The 26,304-nt window shown below is 37.6% G+C and overlaps 2 protein-coding genes across 2 annotated transcripts in view; one reads left to right on the top strand and one right to left on the bottom strand.

Moving 5' to 3' along the window:
- LOC132495766 (uncharacterized) overlaps positions 1-15,954 on the bottom strand; it is a 45,862-nt gene extending 29,908 nt beyond the window's left edge. Inside the window, 2 exon segments of the mRNA XM_060107706.1 lie at positions 7,409-7,526; positions 15,815-15,954. Coding sequence (XP_059963689.1) covers positions 7,409-7,526; positions 15,815-15,954 — 258 coding nt within the window.
- Positions 15,955-16,095: 141 nt separating this feature from the next.
- Positions 16,096-26,304, top strand: part of VWDE (von Willebrand factor D and EGF domains) — a 50,249-nt gene continuing 40,040 nt past the window's right edge. Inside the window, 2 exon segments of the mRNA XM_060107707.1 lie at positions 16,096-16,188; positions 26,148-26,211. Coding sequence (XP_059963690.1) covers positions 16,096-16,188; positions 26,148-26,211 — 157 coding nt within the window.

The raw sequence follows: 26,304 nt of genomic DNA on the forward strand, positions 1-26,304 counted from the left end.
ATATTAGTCACTGTGTGTGTTCACAGTGTTATTCTTGGTTTTATTTTATTTTCTATCTTTATGGTCTTTTGAAAATATATATATCTTTTCATGTTGTCTTATCATATTTATTTGCAACGATGCTTCAAATTCTTTTGAAAATGGAAAGGTGGGGAAGGAAGAGTGGAAGAACACAAAGAAGAGCATACATTCGATATGCGTTGATGATAATTAGAGTGACTATAATTTATCACCCAAACCATGGCATTTTTTGAGAGCGAAATAGAAAGTCTATAATAATCACATCAAACAAGACAGCCATCTCCTGCAAAATAGGCTGTCTCTCTAATTGCAATAACTTTGTGATTTGGGAAGAGGAAGAAAATTGTTAATACAAAAATAATAATGAGTCAAGAAATATTTGCTTCTCTGGTCCAGCCTCGCCTTTGGGACAATGACAGAGAGCACGGCCCTCCATTCTATAACTCATGTTCTCTGTGCACAAAGCATCACCCTCCTTTTTCTACTCCCTGCTCACGTGGAGTATTTTTTGCATGGAATACAGAAGTTCAAGAATATCACTGTATCCACAAGTGATATTTATCCACTAAATTCTCCTGTGAACTTGCGCAATTAAAGCAAAAGCTGGAAGTTTCTCAACATATTCCAGCTTTCTGTCTCAGAATTCTCCTGGAGGCAATGAACAAAGAGCAGACTATGTACTAAAAATCTAAGCAGATAAAAGACAAAATATTGGAAGAAAGAGAAAGAGGATGGAATAATATTTCAAAATATTATTCCACCAAGCGTCTCACAACGCTTGGCTGTTGTGAGACATCTCACAATAGATCCATTCCAGCCTATTTTCCTCCTTCATATCTTTGCACGAGTAGTCTCCCCTGTGTGTGGGCTTCGTCACCACGCTCTGTCCAGAGAACCCCTTCTTAGAGTGCAGAGTAACCTTTCCCAGCCTCACAAGCAGCTCCAACATCCTTCCCTTAGGTTCCCACAGCACTTTTTTCTCTGGTTTGAATGTCTTGCACGTCTCCCAGTTTAGACTCCTGGCTTCATTTTACATTTCTTACCTTCAGTTTTCCTTTATCCCAATTCTTTCTCTCAAAAAAAAATTATGACGTGAATTTGTTTACTACTAAAGGGGCAATATACATCTATTTTAACAGTTTGAGGTCTAAAAAAAAATTGAAGTGCCCTTCCCTACTCCAATCCCAACCCCTTAAGATTCCAAGTATAACAATTTGGTAAGTATCCTTACAGACATTTTACCAAGCTAATACCAACATTTCAAAATACAGACACATTTTTATTTACAATATTTGCATATATATACTGCAAATGTATATAACACATATATCTACATATCTATATACCTATGTATACAGGCATACCTCATTTTATTGCATGTTTTACAAATTGAAGGCTTGTGGCAACTCTGTACCCAGTAACTATTTTTCTAACAGAATCTGCTGAATTCGTGTCTCTGTGTCACATTTTAGTAATTCTCACAATATTTCAAACTCTTTCATTATTGCTATATTTGTTATGGTGATCTGTGATCATTTTTTTTAAAATAAATTTATTTATTATTTTTTATTTTTTGGCTGCGTTGGGTCTTCATTGCTGCACGCAGGCTTTCTCTAGTTGTGGTGAGCGGGGGTTACCCTTCGTTGCGGTGTGCAGGCTTCTCATTGTGGTGCCTTCTCTTATTGCGGAGCATGGGCTCTAGGTGTGTGGGCTTCAGTAGTTATGGCATGTGGGCTCAGTAGTTGTGGCTCACGGGCTCAGTAGAGCGCAGGCTCAGTAGCTGTGGCGCACAGGCTTAGTTGCTCTGCGGCATGTGGGATCTCCTGGGACTAGGGCTCGACCTGTGTCCCCTGCATTGGCAGGTGGATTCTTAACCACTGCGCCACCAGGGAAGTCCCTGTGATCAGTGATCTTTGATGTTATTATTGTAATTGTTTTAGGGCCCCATGAACAGTACCTATATAAGGTGGCAAACTTCATAGATAAATGCTGTATATGTTCTGATGGCTCACTGATCAGCTGTTCCACCATCTCTCTCCCTCTCTTCTGGCCTCCCTATTCCCAGAGACACAACAATATTGAAATTAGGCCAATTATTAACCCAACAGTGGCCTCTAAGTGTTCAAGTGAAAGGAATAGTCACATGTCTCTCACTTTAAGTCAAAAGCTAGAAGTGATTAAGCTTAGTGAGGAAGGCATGTCAAAAGCCAAAAGCGAGGCCTCTTGTGCCACAGTTAGCCAAGTTGTGAGTGCAGGGAAAAGTTTTTAAAGGAAACTAAAAGTACTACTTCAGTGAGCACACAAATAAGAAAGTGAGATAGCCTTGTTGCTGATATGGAGAAAGTTTTAGTGGTCTGAATAGAAGATTAAACCAGCCACAACATTCCCTTAAGCAAAAGCCTAATCCAGACTAAGGCCCTAACTCCCCAATTTTATGAAGACTGAGAGGGGTGAGGAAGCCACAGAAGAAAAGTTAGAAGCTCATAGAGGTTGGTTCATGAAGTTTAAGAAAAGAAGCCATTTCTAAAGCAAGTTATCCAGAAGATCTAGCTAAGATAATTAATGAAGGGGGCTACACTCATCAACAGATTTTCAATGTAGACAAAACAGCCTTCTGTTGGAAGAAGATGTCATCTAGGACTTTCATAGTCAGAGAGGAGAAGTCAATGCATGGCTTCAAAGCTTCAAAGTACAGGCTAACTCTCTTATTAGGGACTAATACAGCTGGTGACTTTGAGTTGAAGCCAGTGCTCATTTACCATTCTGAAAATCCTTGGGCTCTTAAGAATTATGCTGAATATACTCTGTCTGTGCTCTCTAAATGGAACAACAACAGGTGACAGGACATCTAATTACAACATGGCTTACTAAATATTTTAAGCCTACTGTTCAGAACTATTGCTCAGGAGAAAAAAGATTCCTTTCAAAATATTACTGCTCATTGACAATGCACCCGATCACCCAAGAGCTCTGACGGAGATGTACAATGAGATGAATGTTGTTTTCACGCCTGCTAAGACGTGCAGTTCATGGATCTCTGCAGTTCATGGATCAAGGAGTCATTCGGACTTTTAAGTCCTACTATTTAAGAAATACATTTTGTAAGGCTATAGCTGCTGTAGATTGTGATTCCTCTGATGGATCTGGGCAAAGTAAGTTGAAAACCTTCCAGAAAGGATTCACCATTCTAAATGCCATTAAGAGCATTCATGATACATAGGAATTCTAAGTCTCTATTGCTATTTCTACCACATTTGCAGTCACTTCCTCCATTGAAATCTTGAACCCCTCAAAGTCATCCATGAGGGTTGGAATCAACTTCTTCCAAATTCCTGTTAATGTAGATATTCCAAATTTTCACCATAAGGTGTTTTTAAAATCTGCTTCCTTTTCAGCATTCCTACTGTGACCATAAATTTTATTGGGGAAATTTATAAAGATCTTCACATACTAAATGTGAGAAAGAACATATGAGCTCTTTCAGTGGAATGGGATGAGAAACAACTTGGACTTGTCCATTGTAGAAATTTTGATTCTTTTATTGAAATAATGCCAATTATGACTTTGATTTATATTTATGTCTTTGCATTGTGGTGATTTTAAAACATAAACCAAAATTCTTCGACTCTCTTCCCATGACAGTGCAGGGGGTTAGTGCCCCCTCTCTTGAATCTGGGTAGGTTTCTGGTTGATTCCACCAATAGAATACAGTAAAAGTAAGGCTATGTGACTTCTGAACTAGGTCAGAAAAGTCCATTCGAGTTCTACCTGGTTCTCTTGGGATGCTTTCTCTGGGAAAAGCCAGCCAATATGTAAGAAGGTTGCCTACTCTATTCTACCATGTTGAAACAAAAGAACATTACAGGAAATCGTTATATGCTGAGGGATCAAGTATAATGTAAAAAGGGGGATATGAAAAAGGAAGTGAATAAAACCAGAATATGTTAATAGTGGTTGCCTCTGGCTGTTGGGATTATAAGCCATATTTTCTAGCTTTTAATATTATATTGGACTTCGCAAAATATTTATTAAAAGTATGTATTTCCATTATTATCAAAACAAAATAAGCCAATAAAGGAAGGGGAAAATGAATCATACTGTTCTAGGTAAACTTAAACCTTAATATCATTTGTTACTTAAAAATGCTTTCATTAATTGTTCTCAAAATAAATAGATATTGACTAAAAATAAAGCAAAATTTAAAAGACTGGGGATAGATGAACTAATTACATTTATTATATCTATCTAAAGAATAGACAGAAATTAAAATAATTTATTGAAAACTTAGCCTCTCTATGGGGACTACTGGCTAAATGAAATATTTTTAAATGAATGAGGGATTGATGATATATAAGTAATATAATAATCAAAGGTGTTTTAGAGCATGTCAGAATTAGAAGTATGATGAAATAAGCCATATGGCATAAAATAAGTCATAGTAGATTATATAAGGAGCAGATACAAGGTCTATAAGTAAACATGTTCCATCTTTTAAAAAATATATATTTACAGGTATGAATTGACACCTGCACACACACAAATGCACAAACATAAACCTATTTTCTTCTTACTCTGTTCCACTTAATTGAAATTTTCTCAAACTTCATTGTATGCTTTTTCTTCAGCAATAATTCATTTTCATTTTATGATATAAGCAATACTAATACATAATTTCATTAAATGATAAAATTAAATTACTGCTGTTCAAATTTTATATGCAAACCAGTGAGAGAGGATATTATTGCATTAGGTATTTCTTAGTAAAATAATTGGCAGTGTCAAGTCATGTATCAGAAACAAGAGTCTAATGTTGATTTAATCAAATAAAATAATGTTAATAGTTTGTTCTTCCAAACAGTATTAAGAAAGGGGAAAGACCTCGGTGGAATTATTTTGTTGTTACTGCTGTTGCTTATAATGTTGGACTCTGTTATTACAGAGCCTCATTACTACTTCTAGTGTGAAAGGAATTGGAAGAAATTTAGGAAATGATTTTAATATATAATCAAATTTCCCAAAGTCCTGTAGTATGCTGATGATGGAGGGGGAGTGGAACTCTAGGATCCCATAATCTCAGTAAGTGAATATTGACTGAATAAATGATTAAAATGGATAATTTGACCAATATAAACAACCAGTATGTGCCCACTATTAGCAGAGACACTATAGCAGATATAAACAGTTTCTATTTGAATCAAATACTAGATATGAATTTTTTTTTTTTTTTTTGCAGTACATGGGCCTCTCACTCTTGTGGCCTCTCCCATGGCGGAGCACAGGCTCTGGACATGCAGGCTCAGCAGCCATGGCTCACGGGCCCAGCCGCTCCGCAGCATGTGGTATCTTCCCAGACCGGGGCACAAACCCATGTCCCCTGCATCGGCAGGCGGACTCTCAACCACTGCGCCACCAGGGAAGCCTAGATATGAAATTTTAATAGCATAAAATGCTTTGTCCCTCTCTCTTCCTTTAGAAGAAAACAATGTTCATCACCATGTATTACTGGTTTCCTTAAACGTCGTCATTATCCTTGATCTTCATCTTTAGTAAACTATTCTTTCTTCTACCTGGCTGCTTCACTCTCTAGTTTGTGTGGAGTATTTATTATGGGAAGATTTTTATGTTTGTAATTTCTTTGGGGGATTAGGAAAAAATGATAAGCATCAAGTTTCATTATAGACTGCATCTATAATGGAAATAAATCAGGAGTAACAATAGGGCCACTTGAGACCTAGATATACAAAAATTTAATTCCATAAATTACTAACAAGCAGTTTTGCCAATAATGTTGCTTTTTAAAAGTTTTTTTAAAAATTTATTTATTTTATTTATTTATTTTTGGCTGTGTTGGGTCTTCGTTGCTGCGCACGGGTTTTCTCTAGCTGCGGTGAGCAGGGGCTACTCTTCGTTGCGGTGCGCGGGCTTCTCATTGCGGTGGCTTCTCTTGTTGCAGAGCATGGGCTCTAGGCGCACAGGCTTCAGTAGTTGTCGCTCGCGGGCTCTGGAGTGCAGGCTCAGTAGTTGTGGCTCACGGGCTTAGTTGCTCCGCAGCACGTGGGATCTTCCCAGACCAGGGCTCAAACCCGTGTCCCCTGCATTGGCAGGCGGGTTCTTAATCACTGCACCACCAGGGAAGCCCGCCAGTAATATTGTTACTGAATTAAACAGAAACAGCTCCTGACTTTCGGTGTAACAATTCTGTGGAGTATGCCTTGATGAAGAGTAGCTTCCTGCTTTTATGGTGGAACAGACCTTGGGAGCATGAAAACTGTCCTCAGGGACTGAATGGCACAGTTGCACTGAACATGACATTTATTTGGATTACGCATAAAGATCCAACTGAAAATTTGGACCTTCCACTTGAACTATATACTAAAGCAGGTTGCACTGAAGTAGTTATAAAAATGGTCAAGGAGGGATCAATAACTGTTTTTTCACCAGTCAAGTTCAAAAAGAAAGCCTGGACAACACAAGTGCATTGACTTCAGTGAAAGAAGTGTAAAATTAGGAAAATGGGCTGCTGATACCACAAGCTCCTTCTTTCTTAACTGCACCCAAAATATACCTACACCTGTACCTATACCTGTATCTATACCCATATACATAACAGCTATATCTATATCAATTATCTGTCTATCATCTGTCTACCTATCTTTTTTTTTTCTTTTTGTGAGCCTAATATTAAGAATACTCCTTGGGACTTCCCTCGTGGCACAGTAGTTAAGAATCCGTCTGCCAATGCAGGGAACATGGGTTCAACTCCTGGCCCAGGAAGATCCCACACGCGGCGGAGTACAAAGCCCGTGGGCCACAACTACTGAGCCTGCGATCTAGAACCTATGCACAACAACTACAGAGCCCGCGCGCCTAGAGCCTGTGCTCCACAACAAGAGAGGCCACTGCAATGAGAAGCCTGCGTACTGCAACGAAGAGTAGTCCCCGCTTGCCACAACTAGGGAAAGCCCGTGCACAGCAACGAAGACCCAACACAGCCAAAAATAAATCAAATAATTTTTTTTTTTAAAAAAAAGAATACTCCTAACTTCTGTCCATGGCCATATAGACAGAAGATGTAACTAATATTTTATTAGAAATTAATTAGTGAGTATTTCAGGAAGACTGATATGGAATAAGTGATAAAAACTTGTGTCAAGGAAAAAAGATGTTGCCAAAACCAAATGGAAACAACTTCACAGTTTTGCTCAGCGACCACCAAAATGCACGACAGCCTCTACAAAGAAAAAGCTGGAAAGAGTTAGACAAGGCTTTGTAGGTGACTCTGGAGATATTGAGTAATTAGGACAGAAAAAATACTCACTTCAAGGAGCCCCTAGTTTAATAGATTGTATTCTATTCACCTTAGTATTTCTGTAAAATGAGGACTTACACAGTTGTTATTCATGTAAAGGCTAAAATACACATTAGAATAAGTCGTTTTAACTTCTCTGATCAATTCTATCTGTGCACAGCCCATTTTCCTCCTTATTTTAGGGGCTTGCTGCCACCTATGGATAAGAATAGAGTATTACAGTTTGCATCAAGAGCCCAATATCCACCAGTAGTAACACAGTAGTGAATGTCAGATGTAGCTTGAGTTTCATACATTTTAATTCAGTTTAATTCAGTTCAAGCAATATTTATCATCAATATTAAACACTTAATTAGGCACTGGACATTCAGAGATATATAAACAAGGCTTTGATCCTCAAGGAGCTTATAGTCTAGTAGGTGAGGTAAACCTAGAAACATTAATTTCAAGACTATGAGGTAAAAGAAAATGTGCTGCAGGGCAAGAGCAGAGTTCAGCTTTAATAATGTATAAATGCGAAGCAGGAAGTGTGAGAGTGGAGGCTGAGGTAAGTTTGCTAGAGGTGATGTATTAGCTAACTCATAGGGAAGAGGAAGAGTTAACCAGAAAAACAGAAGAGAGGATGGGTATATGAAGGCCATAGGTAATCTCTAAACTCCCTGACAATTCTGCAGGTAATGTGTAATTTAGTCTTTTTCTGGCTGCACTGGGTAGATTTGCTCAGTTAGTGAGATTTCATCGATAGGCCGTATGAGAAATAATAATACTAAAAATAACAAAAGCTTCCCCACTTGTTGAGCACATTCTACATACCAGTTATGCTAAAGCTTCACATGCATTGTTTCATCCACATAAAAACTTCATGAGGCAAATATTATTATCCCCATTTTACAGATGTCAAAACAGGTAAGACAAGTTAAATAAATTGCCCAGAGTTACCTAGCTGGTTAGTGACAGGACTAGTTTGCAAAACAAATCATTCTGATTCCAGGTCTCTTAACCACTGAGCTGAACTGCCTTACATTGTTCCTCCTTTAGTATAATGCAGTAGCTCTCAAAGCAATGGCAACCTGGCAGCAACTCACCCCCTACCCAGCTGACTTTCCATGTCTTGAATTCAAACTCTCCAAAGGTAAGGACATGATGGGTTTAGAGAATGAGCTCTATCTTGGAGCCTCCTGATATGGAATGATTTGACTGCCCCCCCACCCACCCTCAGGGCCCCTGCCCCCAATTCATATGCTGAAGTCCTAAGCCCCATTGTGACTATCTCTGGAGACAGGGTCTTTAGGAAGTAATTAAGGTTAAAAGAGGTCAGAAGGAGACCTGCAGATGACCACTGTCCTCACATGGTGGAATGAGAGAGATCTCTCCTCCTCTTGTTAGAAGGCCACAGTCCAATCAGATTAGGGCCCCACCCTTATGACCTGCAAGATAGTTGCAGTACCAGGACACAGTTAGAGAACACTAATTTGTAAAATCTGTCCCCCATCCCTGCACCAGCCCCATTCATGGTCTGTTCTGGTTGCCAGACACTTGTTTGAAGTAAAACATCTGCAGGGTTCCAGGCAAGCACTTGTAACCGGCAAGCTAACTTCCACAGTAGAGCTGTAATGCCCTTTGGAATAAGAGAGGGCCTCCTGGAGGCCAAATAAATGAACTTCCAGCCAGTCCCGTAGCAGCTGTGCAGTGCTCTGATGGTGTTGTCTGAATTATGGGCACAAGGCTCAAGTCTGTTTGGATTTCCCTATGAAATTCTAGTATGAACTGCTTTGATTGTGTTTAACATAAAAAGCCAATTTACTTTAAGGAGGGAAAAGGCTAGGAAAAGATTTTCTGTTTGAGTTGAAGAATATCAGGGCATCAGTGAGAAGATTAGACTGATTGCAAAAGACTCTAAAGTCCTCGAATCACCTGCAGTGGAGGCTGGCCCTCTGAAGTTACAAACTCTCTGTTTGGCAGCACTTAGTAGAGATGTGAACAGGTCCCTGAGGGACACAATAAGTCTTGGCAGAGAACAGAAAAGAGAGTTACAAAAAATTTCATTTAATGGCATGAGGATCGTCTATCTCTAAAGGCAGTCACAATCACTTAAAGAGGCATCAAAATCCCTACAATTTAAAGTGACTGAGTCCAAAAATAACTTAAATTCATCTCAGAAGCATACAGAACTATGTCACAGGGGAATAATGGTTTTGATGCAAATGATCAACGTCAGAAAGCTTAAAGAAGATGCTGTGGAATGTGGAAACTAAAGGAACAACAAAATGCTTGACAACTTCGACACACAATGGGAACTCATTGTAAATGATAAAGAGAGACAGTTAAAATCTCTCACTGAAACTTTCCTGAATATAAGTGTTCCGCATCTCATTAGAGAAGATTACAATGATGATGGCAATTTGGAATCAGAGGGAAAAAAGTGATTCAGAAGAATGAGACCAAGATAATCAGTCAGAAATGGATTTGAAGAAACTTAAATACTTCTTTAAACAGACTTAAAAGAGAAAAAAAGTGATATTTTAAAAGTTATGTGAAGCCAAGCAAATGAGTGAAACAATTCAAATTAAAAGTCTCAAACTGAGAGAGCATCTTTACAGTGTGAAAATGCATATTTTGAACATGAGATTCAAAAGCCTCAGCTGAGACTTCAAAAACTGTCTAAACTACATCATGAATATGAAACACAGTATCAATTGATGAGGTAATTTATAACTTAAAATGGAATAGAGTACACAGAGGGGAAGGCAATGTGAAGAGGAAGGCAGAGATAGGAATGATGTGGCCACAAGCCAAGGAATGCTGGCAGCCTTCAGAAGCTGGAAGATACAAGGAAGGAATCCTCCCCTGGAGCCTCCAGAGGGTGTGAGTCCCTGCCAACTCTTTGATTTTAGCCCAGAGAACTGATTTCTGACTTCTGACTTCCAGAACTGTGATGGAATAAATTCGTTGGTTAAAAAAAAAGGAGAGAGTACAAACTTCCCAAAGTTTATGAAAACATCAACATTACACATTGACACTTACAGTAAGATAGCCAAGATGTGGAAAAAGAATTGGAAAGCACTATCTATCACATAGGATTTTCTCCTATGACAAAAAACCTGCAGTTGCTTGGCAGCTCTGTTGACTGAAAGCTCAATGAGCTAAGAAAAGAAAATGATGAAAACAGGGAAAAGTGGGCAGAATCAGAGTTTAGAATCCAGCCTTTGCAAAAGACCCTTTTGCACCTGCTATTCCACTTGCAGCTCAGGGCAGCTGCCAGAGAGGGTCAGGGCATTCCCTGCATCCTCAGGTCCCCAGGGGAGGAGGGGGATGTGAGAGCACAGGGATCCAGGGTGATGTGCAGGTTTGATTCAGTTGTAGAGCAGCCAACTCCCGCATGTCCATACGCACAGCAGAAGATGTGATGTGTTTTCCTCTCTTTAAAGAAATTTTGATTGATATTTTTCTAGTGTAACTGCTGCCCTTTAACTGATGATGCATTTTCTCTTATTAAAGTTTTATAACTCCCGGGCCTCCCTGGTGGCGCAAGTGGTTGAGAGTCCGCCTGCCGATGCAGGGGATACGGGTTCGTGCCCCGGTCTGGGAGGATCCCATATGCCGCGGAGCGGCTGGGCCCGTGAGCCATGGCCGCTGAGCCTGCGCGTCCGGAGCCTGCGCGTCCTGAGCCTGTGCTCCGCAACGGGGGAGGCCACAACAGTGAGAGGCCCGCATACCGCAAAAAAAAAAAAAAAAAAAAAGTTTTATAACTCCTAAGAGAGTAGTACCAGAATACAGATGGCTGAAATATAAGTCTTACTAATACATTATTTTCATTTCATTGGACCTCCCAGAATTCAATTGTGTAAGTACTGTATTTTAAATGAATAAATTAGTCCATGACTACTTCAGCCATAATTGAAGCTTGACATGACCAGTTGGAGATATGTGAAACATTAAAGTCTATTTCTATATACTATCAAGTATACTAAGAAATCTGTACAAATAACCTAATATTTACTTTAATAATTGATGATTGGTTTTGAAAATAACAGAAAACATACATGAAAATACCAAAACAACAACAAACCCCTGGCAAAACTTATTAGTGTTTTTATTCTTCATTCTCTTTAGAAATTTTTCTCATTTTTGGATATACTTAATCTTTTGTAGATGAGTCCAATATAATTTAGTTGAGTTTCTTCCATAGCCCCAGTTAAACCTACTATTAAGATTTTTATTGGTTTAATAATAATTTTATAGATTATCATAGGGAAAGTTGACTTTTTTAAATGATGCCTCATATCCACAGAAAAACATACATGAATATTTAATTAAACTCTCTTTTATATATTCAGTAGAGTTTTCTTCTTTCACATGCTGCACATTTATTTGGTTTTTAGGCAATTTAACCTGCCAATAATTATGCAAATATAATATATTAAGGTGTTAATCTTTGTTTCCTTCATTTTTTCCCTCCTTTCTTTCCTTCAGTTAGCCTCTTTGTATAACCTCTGAGAGAATGGATAAAACAGGAAGATAACAGAAATTTGTTCCATATGTTCTAGCTTTTTATTTTGAAAAGCTTAAACCTTGGAGGAGAGAGACTTTGCAGACTGAATGAAATATCTTTGGGAGAAAGATGACAAGAACAGTATGTTCCCCTTCCCCTGTCGCCACATCAAACACAAAGATACATGGCCACGCCCCAACCAGACTACTCTAGATTTGGAAAAGGGAGAAGAGAGAGGTAGGAACAGAGTCTTTAAAGGAGTGGCTATAGGGCAGATCTAGGCAGAAAGACCAGGATCAGCCTTGAAGAAAGTTTTCAGTGCTCCAAATATGGCTGTGAAGCAGCAGCAAGCTGAGAGGACTTGAGGATGCATGACAAGCAAGGCAATGTCTGTTGCAGAGGATAAGCAGAAGGGCAGGGTCCCCATCCTGACAAAGCCTTGCCACTCTGCAGGGCCCCCAGTACCTTGACAGTACCAGGGTTATAACACAAGAAGCAAGTACTCTCATGTCTTCCAAAAAACCCTTGTGTCAAATACACACACACACACACACACACACACACATACACATTAATAACCATTTTGTTATATTGATGGTACGTTTCCTCATTTAGCCCAAATATGCCCCACATCATTTTGTGGACTTAGTAAAAATTAGCGCATACCACATCCCTCACTTTGTCATTTCAGGTGAGAAATAATACACTGACACTTCAGTTGCTGCTCTTTATTTCTACTGAATTCTGTGAGCTACTCAAAATGTATAGAGCTATGCATATTATCTCAGAATTTGCCATTTATTTGTTCCATATTTTACTAAATTTGGCATGTATTTTTCAAAGGTTGATATTTAGGAACAAAGTTATTTGTGGCTTAGATTTTTAAAATTTTTGTCAACTTTTTAATGTCACATATAACACACATACATAAACATGAATAAACCAGAGTTACACAGTGATCTGTGATATGAGTACAAAGTGATCTTCCTGTTACAGCGCCTTAGTCAAGAGAAGGAGTATTAACAGCAAGTTCTCCTCAACCTCCTCACTCCTCGAACAGCTGGAAAGCTTAACCACAAATAAGGTCTGGGTTTATGGGTATAAAAACAACAATATGGCTGTTTCCAATTCTTTTTTCTTGCTCCTTTCAAAATAACATTATTTCCACACACTAAACATACCCTCTTTGTGCACAGTTCTGAGAGTTTTCATAAACATAATCACTGTGCACCTACCTCTACAAGGAAAATATAGACCAGATGTCTCACCCCAAAATGTACTTATTTATCCATTTGAAATCAACAAATATAACACTGCCAACGCCTGGAAGCTACTTATTTGTTCTCTGAGCAGATAGTATTGCCTTGCAATAATTCATATAAATGGAATCAAAGAGTATGTAGTCATTTAAGTCTGTCTACTTTCATGTATTATAATGCAACTGAGACTAATCCTTAGAAAAATGCCATATTTGCTTTACAGCTCTAGTGCTGCCTGTTCAGCAACATTTTTTTTCCAAACACAGCCTGCCATTGCTGCTTACTTACAAGAAATAAATCATTTTTAATGTTGGGAAGAGACATATAAGTTTATTAAAATACAGCTTGACAATCACTATGTGAGTATAAATGAAGATTAATGGTTGCAACAATGAGGGAGCATAGAGAGCGATGCATGTGACACCCTGGAGATGACTTACTTTTCTTGGCATGGAATTTATAACTTCTGTATCACTGGATATATTTCAGCTGAATCATGAAGATGCTCTTTGCAGTAAGAAATAAGGGGAAAGACAGTTTAGGCAAAAGAAACAGTGAGAACAAGGGTATGGCCATGTGGTACATTTTGATGTCACAGTGCAATACAGTGTAATTACAGAAAAGGATGTGCATCAATCTCAATTTCCTAATTCAAATACAAGACCCCCCTATCATCTGATATTCTGCAGTCTAGATATAATAACACTGAGTTATGTCATGCTAAGCAAGTGTAACTGGAATAGATTATACTGTGTCTTCAAAAAAAAATGCTAGACAAATTTTTGAGAATATGATTAATTAGTGAGCATTTCACTGACCAGATAGACAATTAGAGCCAAATGGCTAAAACTGTATATCAACTTAGGTTGTATCTTTTGTTTTTTAAATATTTGAGGGGAAAAATGAAAGGACAAAGCAGTTTTTGAAAGTAGGTTATTTTGGCACCTTCATGTATCAAAGCCAGGTCGGTCAGCTGGGGATGCAGAAGCTACTCTGTCTTCTGAGACCTATAATGAGCCTAACTCCCTCATGAACCTAGTGAATAACTATATCCATTCAGACCCTTGACCTACCTTTCCTCATCAGCATAATTCATACTTTTACTGGATTCAATTTAATCAAGCAAGTACCTTTTGAGTGTCATCACTGTCTGTTACTGAGCCATCTTCTGCGAACATGTTGATCCAGACAATCTTTACCTTCAAGGACCTCACAGTTTGGTGAGGTAGGCAGTTAGGGAAGTGCGGAACTTCCATATGATGGGTAAATGTCCATCAACAGTTGAAAGGATAAAGAAGATGTGGTGTGTATATATACACAATGGAATATTACTCAGACATAAAAAAGAATGAAATAATGTCATTTGCAGCAACATGGATGGACCTAGAGATTATCATATTAAGTCAGACAGAGAAAGACTAATACCATATGATATCACTTATATGTGGAATCTAAAAAAGTGATACAAATGAACCTATTTACAAAACAGAAATAGACTCACAAATATAGAAAACAAACTTACGGTTACCAAAGGGGATAGCGGGCAGTGGGGAGATAAATTAGGTGTTTGGGATTAACATGCACACACTACTACATGTAAAGTAGATAAAGGACCTACTGTATAGCACAGGGAACTATATTCAATATCTTCTAATAACCTAGAATGTAAAAGAATCTGAAAAAGAATACATACATATATATGTGTGTATATATATATATATATATATATATATATATATATATATATATATATACATATATATATATGAATCACTTTGCTGTACACCTGAAACTAACACATTATAAATTAACTATACACCAATTTTAAAAAATGGTTACAAAAAAAAAAAAAAAGAGCTGTGAGAATGTTAAGTACATGGAGCTATGGGAATCCTCGGTTTGTCAAGAAAACACTGGAAAAAGTGATGTCTCAGCTGAAAGCCAAGCCTGAGTAGGTGATAGTCAGGTAAAAGATAAGGAACAGAAAGCCTTCAGGCCAGGGATCTATCACATGAAAGAAATGAATAAGAGCCTGGTCACATCAGAGAATTGTGAGCTGTTGTGTGAGTGGAGGCGTGCATTTTTGTGGAAGAAGAGGATAAGTGAGGATGGAGGGGGGCCACTCTGAAGACTCTTGTAGCTTATCTTTTGAACATGGGGACTCATGCAAAGGATGATGGGGATGAATTGATGGATTTAAATAGACATGTAGGCAAAAATGAAAACAAAGAAAAGAAGTTATTGTCCATAAACTAGGTGAGAAGTGATGGCTATATGCCCATGTGGCGTCAGGAGGGAAGGAAGAAAATGAATGGAATTGAGGGATGTTAAAGGAGCAGACAGGTCTGGGGGACTGCCTAGCTGTGGGAGGTACAGCGGAGGGAAGTGAGGATGACCTGCAGACTTTCAGCTGAGAGGAAATGAGGGAATTATTCCTGAGACAGAAAATCATGGAGAAGAATTTTGAAAAGTAAGGGTGTGGATGGTGCAGATACGCAGAGTTGGGATGTGGAGACCACGGGCTAGCTATTCAATCGGCATTTGGTTTTACGGGCATGGAGTCAGGAGAGAGATTCTGCTGAGGGAACTCTGGAAACGTCATCATACAGTGGTTACTGGTGCCACGTGTTTGAAAAGTGGCTCAGGTTGCTCTTTTCATTTCCGAAACGTTGTGAAAGCTGCAGGGAAAGAGGACTGTTGCTGCTACATTAACCGTCTACTCCCTCCTCCTACCTTTCCTCACTGAGACGTAAGGCCGCAAGAGCATCTTCTGAGAAGCACGCTGTTCGTGGACAATCCAACAGGAACCAATAGAGGCTGAAGAATCTGTGTGCAGGGATAATCAGGGACGGTGCTCCTTCCAAATGAACCATACCTGGCTTCCTCTACTGAAAGTCCATCTTTGAAGTTTCTAAAACTACCAAGTCTTCCCCCAAAACAACTGCACTTAGAGAGGGACGCGGAGCCACGCTACTTCCGGTGAGCGCTGGCGCTAGGTGCGCGCGGACGGCGGGATGCGGGAACTGGAAACGCCGCGAGAGGGAGCGGGCGCGACGGCGCAGCTTTCGGACCCGCGGATCGGGGTCGCCACGAGGAAGGTTGGAGAGGTAGGGGGATGCCGCTGGGTGCGGAGGTGGGAGGCTCTATCTGTCAGAAGGTAAGCGCAGTGTAGCTGAGCATCTTAATGTACAGCTGGAGCTTTTGACTGACCCTGACCGACGGCCACCCTTCCTCGCTCCGGCCTTTGCAGTGGTCACTTTTCTTCCAGTGGTTTTAGTTTTCCTTTGCGTACTGGCAGTTGTCTTCTCCCCGAGGAGAGGGAGGTCTTGTATTTTTGCTGCTGATGTCCTGCTCCTTAAAATTCCCTCACTAATCTGTATGTAACTTCTAGAGCCTGCCAGGCATTCTAGGGGCAAGGAAATTCTAATTAGCAAAAAAAGGATAATCAGACACTTATTCTGTTCCAATTCCTTTTGCTACTGTAAATTAGATCTCTTTTGAGGCAAGACCCTCCCGCCCCCAACTCCTTTAATCTAGGCAAAGAAAACATAGCTAATACACAGTACAATTAAAACAAGGACAGTGTTCATTAGTCGTTCCTAGTTATTGCTCATTATTCGTATAGACGGGAATATCAAAGTAAAAGAGTCGACAGATTCAAAACATTAGGAAGTCACAGGGATGAATGTGGCCATCAGTTAGAGATTCTTGGACCCCTCTCTATTTAGACAGTCATTGAGTTATTGAGCCTCACTTTACAAATCAAGAAATTAATTATCTGAACTATTAAATAACTTGCCCAAAGACATACAGCTTTTAAAATCAGATTCCAATTTTGAATCAAAGTTGGTCTCATCCAGTAATGTTTATTCTTTTTTTTATATCACGAAATTCACATGTGTGCACAAAATTTAATTTCCTGATTCCTAAAGTATCAGGAAATCCAGGAGTTTAATTAAGTACGCTAAAGCCTTTGGTTTTTCTTTTAATGTTCTAAGCATTATTTGAGGTCTGAAAGGGTTGCTAATAGATGAATCATTCATGAAGAAAAGCTGCTGAAAATTTCAAAAATGTTGACAGTAATTTTCATGTGCAGTATTCATAAAAGTTTGAGAATCTTCTACAGATTGACATCAAAATTTGTCATCCCAATTTTATACAAACAAATCTTCAAGAGGTTTTACTTTACTTCACCTAATATCAAATGAAATGCATTGACATTTTGGAGGCAATTCATTTTTTTAAAATCATGGCTTAAAGTATTACAACAATTTTGCCAATAAAATTTCAAAATTGAGTCATGGAAAAAATGAGACCTAATTTTTGATCAAAATATTTCTGAGAGATTTTTATTTCAGAGAAAAATAAACACAAGCCAAGAACACACATATGATATACAAATTTACTTTCCCTCCGACAGCAAGTTTGTTTAGAAAACAATATGGAAATTTCTTTAAAAATGAAACACAGGCTTATAATATGACCCAGCAACTCCATTCCTAGAACTCTATCCAAAATAACGAGCATATGTGTACACCCAAAGACTTACACTCAAATGTTAATGGCAGCATTATTCACAATGACCAAAAAGTGGAAACAACCCAAAATGTCCATCAACTGAAGAGTGTACAAACAAAATATAGTATATCCATACAACCGAATATTGCCAATAAAAAGGAATAAGGATTGGAGCATATAAAGCCCAAGGGGTGCAAAGACCTAGCCGAGGTCACACAGAGGGTTAGCAATGGGACAAGATTTGAAGTATCCTGCTTTCCAGTTAAGGGTCTGTTTATGACATCATGCTGCCCTCTAGGAGAATGTGACTGTAAGCAAGTAGTAAATGTTTTAGGATGTCAGAAACCTGGGTGTAGGTGAAAGGCCAAGGATAGTTTCCAGGAGGGCATGGAATGATGTGAAATGGGATTTAAATGGGTGGAGAGCAGAGGGCAATGTAGTTCGAGGGGGGTGCCCTCTACCTGCCCAGAATGTGCCAAACCTGGCATTTCAGTATCAGGAAAAGAAGTAAGCAGATTCTTGTGGTGAAAAATTGCTACAGCAGTAAAATTAAATCCCCTTTCCGGAAGAAATGGAAACCTTTGTAAGAGATGAGAAATCTAAACCTTTGTGCCCTAGCTTAACTGATTTAAGAAACCAACAGCTCCTTGCAAGGTTGAAGAGAAGAGGAAAATACTTGGCTTGCCTCCCCGCTTAAAGAAAGAGTATTTCCTGCTGGCAGCTACAAACATTTATGAAGCACCCTGAGGGCTTCATCCCCAGTAGGGCAGCAAGGGCAGATACAGTTCCCCAGAGCCGGGAGGGGTCAGGTTCAGCTTCCCCCAGAGCCTTACCTATTCACCAATGGGTGACAGGACCACAACAGACCTGAGTCACCCTTGCTAATCATGTTCAGTTCATTGGCCCATAACAAATCTCCCTCAGCGGGAATGGGATGCAGCCTCTAAAGGAACTCCACTCAGTACTCTGTAATGGCCTGTATGGGAAAAGAACCTAAAAAAGATTGGATATATGTATATGTATAACTGATTCACTTTGCTGTACACATGAAACTAACACAACATTGTAAATTAACTATACTCCAATAAAAGTTAAAAAACAACAACAACAATGCAGGCAAAGACAGCAGCTAATATGGAGAAGCATTTATCCAATGAGTTTGGATGAAAAGTATAGAACCTAACAGCAAAGTAAAATATACATAAGGAGGAATTAAGATTGGAAAGAAAAACGAACACCATTGTGTCCAGTTGGTAAGATTGTGAGTGCTTTTATAAATCTTTTAAAATACTCTTCATTATAATTACATGTGATTTAAATAATAAATACATTTTACAATACTTTAAAAAATAAATAAGGGTGAAAAGCAAAAAAAAAAAAAAAAGGAATAAGGTACTGATAAAGCTACAATACAGATAATCTCAAAAAGTGAAAGAAACCAGTCACAAAAGAACATATATGATCAATTTATGTGGAATATCCAAAAAAGACAAATATATAGAGACAGAAAGGAGATTAGTTGTTGCTTGAGATTGGAGATGGAGAAAGACTATAAGTTGGCATGAGGTTTATCTTTAGAGTGATAGAAATGTTCTAAAATTAGATTGTTGTAATGTTTGTACAGCCCTGTAACTATGCTAGTATTCACTGAATTATACACTAAAAACAGGTCAGTTCTTTGTTATGTAAATTATATCTAAATAAAGCTATTTTTTAAAATGACTTTACATCTTGTAAAAATCTGGCTTATTTCAAATTGGACTAGGGTGGGTGTTTGGGACAGTTGGGCAAAAATGAAATATTCTGACATCTATTAGATTGTTTTGTAAATCTAACAATTTCATAAATAATGAAATTACTGCTCCAATATTACCAAGCATTCCTTCTAGAGTTAAAGAATTTAACTAATTATATATTACAAGTTAGAATTTTGAGGATCAAAATGCTTTGAGATTTAGAAAGGGATGACAACATAAATCATATACACAAAACCAGAAAGGTCACATAGCTTTACCACCTGCTAGAACGTTTTATTTAAGGCTTCCAGAAGAACCTAAATAACATTTAAGTATAATCATGACACTAGCCAGACATTTCAATTATAAAGGTATTGTATAATATATACTTCAGATGCAAACATTATTTCTTACATATATGGATGGCTGTTGAAAGGGAAAATATACACCTTTTCCAACTCCATTCAAAGGAATTTTAGTATTCCAATCTTATTTTTATTTTTTTATTTATTAATTTTTTTTTTGCGGTACACGGGCCTCTCACTGTTGTGGCCTTTCCCATGGCGGAGCACAGGCTCCAGACACGCAGGCTCAGTGGCCATGGCTCATGGGCCCAGCCGCTCCCCGGCATGTGGGATCCTCCCAGACTGGGGCACGAACCCGCGTCCCCCGCATCGGCAGGCGGACTCTCAACCACTGCGCCACCAGGGAAGCCCTCCAATTTTATTTTTAAACTACATTGTGAAAGATAGTAAGTTGAAACAAGTTAATTTTTGTATGAAAATTATGATTTTTAAAAGTTGCTTTTATCTTCGTGCACCAGAAACTAGCATAGTGTTGTAGGTCAATTATACTTCAAACAAACAAACAAACACGCAGACTCTTAGAAAAAGAGATTATATTTGTGGTTACTGGAGGTGGGGGTGGGGGAATTAGGAATTGGATGAAGGTAGTCAAAAATACAAACCTCCAGGGCTTCCCTGGTGGCGCAGTGGTTGGGAGTCCACCTGCCGATGCAGGGGACGCGGGTTCGTGCCCTGGTCTGGGAAGATCCCACATGCCGCGGAGCGGCTAGGCCCGTGAGCCATGGCCGCGGAGCGTGCGTGTCCGGAGCCCGTGCTCCGCAACGGGAGAGGCCACAACAGTGAGAGGCCCGCGTATCGCAAACAAACAAACAAACAAAAAAAAACCCCCCACAAACTTCCAGGAACTTCCCTGGCAGTCCAGTGGTTAAGACTCCATGCTCCCAATACAGGGGGCACGGGTTCAATCCCTGGTCGGGGAATGAAGATCCCACAAGCCGCATGGCCAAAACTAATAAAATAAAACAACCCCCCCCAAATTTCCAGTTATAGAATAAATAAGTACTACGGATGTAATGTACAACATGATAAATATAATTAACACTGCTATATGTTATGTATGGAAGTTACTAAGAGAGTAAATCCTAAGAGTTCTCAAAACAAGGGAAAAAATTTTTTTCTTTTATTTTGTATCTATGTGAGATGACACACGTTCACTAAACTTACTATGATAATCATTTCATGATGTAAATCACATCACTATGCTATATACCTTAAAATTATACAGTGCTGTATGTCAACTATATTTCAATAAAACTGGAAGAAAAATAATAAAGTTGTTTTTATTGTACAAAAATAACAAAATCTTTGAAAAGGAGTAATTTCTCAGTCTTCTGTAAAATATACTGATCTACAAGACAGAAAAACTGCTTAAGTGGTAAAACATGGTCACCGTGTTGCAATCTATGTGATTTTGCATGGTTGATTGATAGGTAATCAGGTTGTCACCTCTATATGAATTTATGTCAAAAGTAAGCTCAGTCAGGGGTTGAACCATTTCTACTCTGCTGAACATTTTCAAGAAACCTCCTTAGGGCCAATGACATTGAGATATGTTGAAATAAAGGGCTTCCTTTCTAGCCGATGAGTGAAAGATACGTTCTTTTTATTTTATCTGATTTTATTTTACTTTTTAAATGTAAGCATAGTTGATTTACAATATTAGTTTCAGCTATGCACCAAGTGATTCAGTATTTGTATAGATTATACTCCATTTAAAGTTATTATAAAATAACGGCTATATTACCCTGTGCTGAACAATATATCTTTGTTGCTTATTTATTTTATACATAGTAGTTTGTACCTCTTAATCCCCTGTTCCTGTTTTGTCCCTCTCCCCTTCCTTCTCCCCACTGGTAACCACTAGTTTGTTCTCTTTATCTGTGAGTCTGTTTCTGTTCTGCTATATTCATTTGTTTTTTTTTTTTAATTCCAGATATATTTAACAGTGATAACATACAGTATATTTTATCTTTTAAATTCCACATACATTTAAAAGTGATAACATACAGTATTTGTCTTTCTCATGACTTATTTCATGAGACTTATTTCACTTATGACTTATTTCACTAAGCATATTACCCTCTAGGTCACCCATGTTGTTGCAAATGGCAGAATTTCATTCTATTTTTTGGCTGAGTAATATTCAATCATATATATAATTATATATATATATATATATATATATATATACATGCACCACATCTTCTTTATCCATTTATCTGTTGACGGGACACTTAGGTTGCTTCCATATCTTGGCAACTGTAAATAATGCTGCTGTGAACATTGCGGGGAATGTACGTTTTCAAAGTAGTGTTTTTGTTTTCTTCAGATATATACCCAGGAGTGGAATTGCTGGCTCATATTGTTGCTCTATTTTTAGTTTTTTGAGGAACCTCCATACTGTTTTCCATAGTGACTGCACCAATTTACATTCCCACCAACAGGATTCCCTTTTCTTCACATCCTTAGCAACACTTGTTACTTGCAGACTTTTTTTTTTTTTTTTTTTTGTGGTACACTGGCCTCTCACTGCTGTGGCCTCTCCTGTTGCGGAGCACAGGCTCCGGACACGCAGGCTCAACGGCCATGGCTCACGGGCCCAGCCGCTCCGCGTCATGTGGGATCCTCCCAGACCGGGGCACGAACCCGTGTCCCCTGCATCGGCAGGAAGACTCCCAACCACTGCGCCACCAGGAAAACCCTATTTGCAGACTTTTTGATGATAGGCATTCTGACAGGTGTGAGGTGATAGCTCATTATGGGTTTGATTTGCATTTCTCTGATGATTAGTGATGTTGAGCATCTTTTCATGTGTCCTTTGACCACCTGTATATTATCTCTGGAAAAATTTTAATAGGATTATTTGGTTTTTTGATATTGAGTTATATGAGCTGTTTATATATTTTGGATATTAACCCCTTATCCATCATATCATTTGCAAATATTTTCTCCCATTCAGTAGGTTGTCTTTTCGTTTCGCCAATGGTTTCCTTTGCTGTGCAAAAGCTTTTAAGTTTAAGTAGGCCCCACTTGTTTATTTTGCCTTAGGAGACAGATCCAAAAAAAATATTACTATGATTTATGTTAAAGAGTGTTCTGCCTATTTTGGATATTAACCCCTTATCCATCATATCATTTGCAAATTTCTTACCTTCTTCCTTTTGATTTAGTATGTTCTTCTTTTTCCAATCTTCAGGCCAAAGATTAGTTCATTATATTGGGATCTTTTTCTTTTTTAATATAGGCATATATATCTATAATTTTCTTCTAAACACTACTTTAGCAGCATCCCATAAATTTTGGTGTGTTGTATCTTTCTTTTAATCCTTTTCAATGTATTTTCTCATTTCTATTTTCATTTCTTTGACCTCTTGCTTTTCTAGGTTGTTTAATTTCCACGTATTTGTAAGTTTCTTAAATTTCTTTCTGCTATTGATTTATATATTCATTCTATTGCAGTCAGAGAACATACTTTGTATAATTTTTATATTTTCAAATTTATTGAGGTTTGTCTTATGGTCTAATGTATTGTCCATCCTGGAAAATGTTCCATGTGCACTCCAGAAGAATTTATATTCTGCTGTTGTTGGGTAGAGTGTTCTATAGATGTCCGTTAACTCAAGTTGGTTTATAGTGTGTTGTTCTGGCTCTGTTTCCTTGATGATTTTCTGCCCATTTTTCTATTCATGTTGAAAGTGGAGTATTGAAGTCCCCAACTATTACTGTTGAAGTATATATATTTTTTCCCTTTGTTTCTCTCAGATTTTGCTTCATGTATTTTTGTGCTCTGTTATTAGGTGTATATCTTCCTCATGGATTGAAACTTCTATTGTTATAAAATGTGTCTCTTTGTCTCTAGTAACATTTTTTTTTGTTTTAAGATATTTTTGTCTGATGTTAGTACAGCCAGTCCAGTTTTCTTGTGGTTACTGTTTGCATGTTATTGTCCATCCTTTTACTTTCGGTCTATTTGTATTCTTTTCAAGAGCATTCATCCTTTAATATATAAAGTATGACAAAGTAAAGAGACTTATTAAGTCCATCACTCTCTATTTGACCTTGCTTTTCAGACTTTTGTGTTGTTGCAGAATCCATAATACAATTTTGAATATTAGAAGCTTAATGATTAACTTTTTATGTCTCACTGAATTTGGAGCTAAAAGGTGGTTTTTCTCTTTTCCACATCTTTGGGGAAGTTATACAATTTTTTTAAATTCACAGATATTTGAAATTCCCATAGAGCAATATACCAAAGGTTTTATAATTATAAACTCAGATATTATGAAGTGCCTGTCTTTGGGCATTAAGCATATTCATCTCTTAAAAATACAATTATTTATTTAGTTTCTTAACATATTTGTCTGTCACCCAATTATGAATCTTAAAGCATACTAGTCTTAGCCATTTTATTAACCAATGTATTAATCTAATACAGGTTACTTATACCTACAAACAAAACTAGAAAACTATCTGCATACTGTATCATTATGTATCTGTTATTTATAACTTGACACGTTTTCCCAAAGTATCTGAAATGCAAATATTGCAGATTCTGTTATATACTACCTAGCTTCTTTAAATCCTATTGAGAAGAAGACAGAATAAATAGAAATGTAAATTTTAATGTATATTTTATACGTACTTTTGTTTTGAGGGAAAAAATTTTTATTGGACATTTGCTAGAAAGCTTTGCACATCATTCATGTCATGAAATTGACTGATGTGTGAAATGGGTTTGTAGAGTTACTCTTTTAGTACTTCAGGAGCTAGGCCCCCAGATTCCCAAATGGGAGCCCAAACCAACCATAGTTAACTATATCCTCCCTTCTAGAGTTAAGGCTGTAATGAGATTTTTAAGAGTGTGGCTTATTCACTGCTAGTAAGATTTAAATTTTTCTACAGAGACCTTGAACATTTAATGAGTGACAAGTCAATTTGGAGGGAAAAATTGTGAAATAAATGATACAAAATATGAGCTATTATTAATTATACAAATTAAGAATTTTCCTCTAAAATTAATATTAAATAAATTTAAAATTTCTGTTTAAATATTATACAGTTCCTAGTACTGTTGATGTCACACTGTGATTGCTTCTACATTTATGACATCTTTAGCTTTGGATTAGAAAACAGTTATTCAAAGCAGCAAAATCAGAGGAAATGTGAGAACTTCAGAAGTGCTTAGCAAGGAGAAATATGCACAGAATAAAGATGGAGTTATTGACTTTTTTCCCAAGACAAAATTCTGTTGTAGGATAAGATCAGAGAAAACATTTCAATAATTTATACAAACCTCACTAGTAATCTCTTTTAAAATATCTTCCTTAGTTTCTAACCACATGCAATCTTCTGATATTGACAGGGGGTTAGAATTATTTCAAAATTAAATGAAATGATAGCACATCCTCTGACTTCTATCCACATACATTTTATAAAATATTTATCTAGTGTTGACAAATTGAGATTGTCAAAGTCACTAGAGCCTTTGGGGACATTTATAACTGGTGAAACTAGAGACAAAAGGAAGAAGAACCTTTTGTGGTCATTCCTAAAATCTTTTACTAAAAAAAATTCTTTAGGGAGATCTTTTATCTTGCAAAACAATACCTTTTTTACAGTTTAACTGCTGTAACTACAAACAAAATAAAAAGCAAAAACCTATATAATAAAGACAATTTTATAAGCTACATTTGTGAGACTGACACGCAAATTATTATCTCTAGTTTATTGTGCTCCTTATTAATTTGTTTGGAAACTGATTTTTGTTTGTAAACACTGTATAACTTAAAATTATGTAATAAACATTTGAGAGTTTTGTTCAGTTAGATAGATTTTTTTTTCCATAGTGAGGTACTTTAGTAATGATTAAATTTTTCTTTCCCATTTCTACTTCAAAGATATTATCTTTACTATAGTGTTTTCCTTGAACAAATACAATATCTAATATTGGGAGATTTTCTGCCTATTGTGTCAATAAGATATACCAAATAAGGACAGTTCCATGTGTTTCTTATTATTAGGGAGACAGTAGCCTCAAACAAGAGCTGTATTTCCAGGATAACTGTTTTTATTGCCTCCTCTTCCCTTCTCTCTTCTTGCTGGGATGAGGTGCTTTATGTTCCCCCTCTGCGGATTTGACAGAAAGAAGTATCTTCCAGGCCAACTACTGCTCAGAAAATGGCTTTCCTAAAAAATCTACAGAACTAGCTCTTTCTCCATGTTTTTTTTTCTTGTTTATCCTTCAAAACTGATCCCCTCTACCCCATTCATTTTCCTATGCTTAGAAGTGAAAATGAACTTCACTACTTTTATATTTAAAAATAAGAAAAAATGTGAAAACTTTATATTTTTTCCTGCAGTAAAAAAAATGCAAGAAACTTCACTAGGAGGGCATTTTACAAAAATTATATTAGCATTACACGTTTGGTTTAGTTTGTCGCATTCCAGGACCTGGCAGAGATGGGATTTGGGGGGGCACATGGCTACTGTGGCAGAAAGCAGGTCATGGAGGGTCAGTAATTTGCATTCAAATCTGGAGGATCACTCTCAAGAGGAGTCCTTGTAAGGCCTATGCCTTCTGATGGTAGGAATAAACAAATCCTGA

Source organism: Mesoplodon densirostris, chromosome 9 (genome assembly GCF_025265405.1).
Source record: "Mesoplodon densirostris isolate mMesDen1 chromosome 9, mMesDen1 primary haplotype, whole genome shotgun sequence".
Classification (NCBI taxonomy): Eukaryota; Metazoa; Chordata; class Mammalia; order Artiodactyla; family Ziphiidae; genus Mesoplodon; species Mesoplodon densirostris.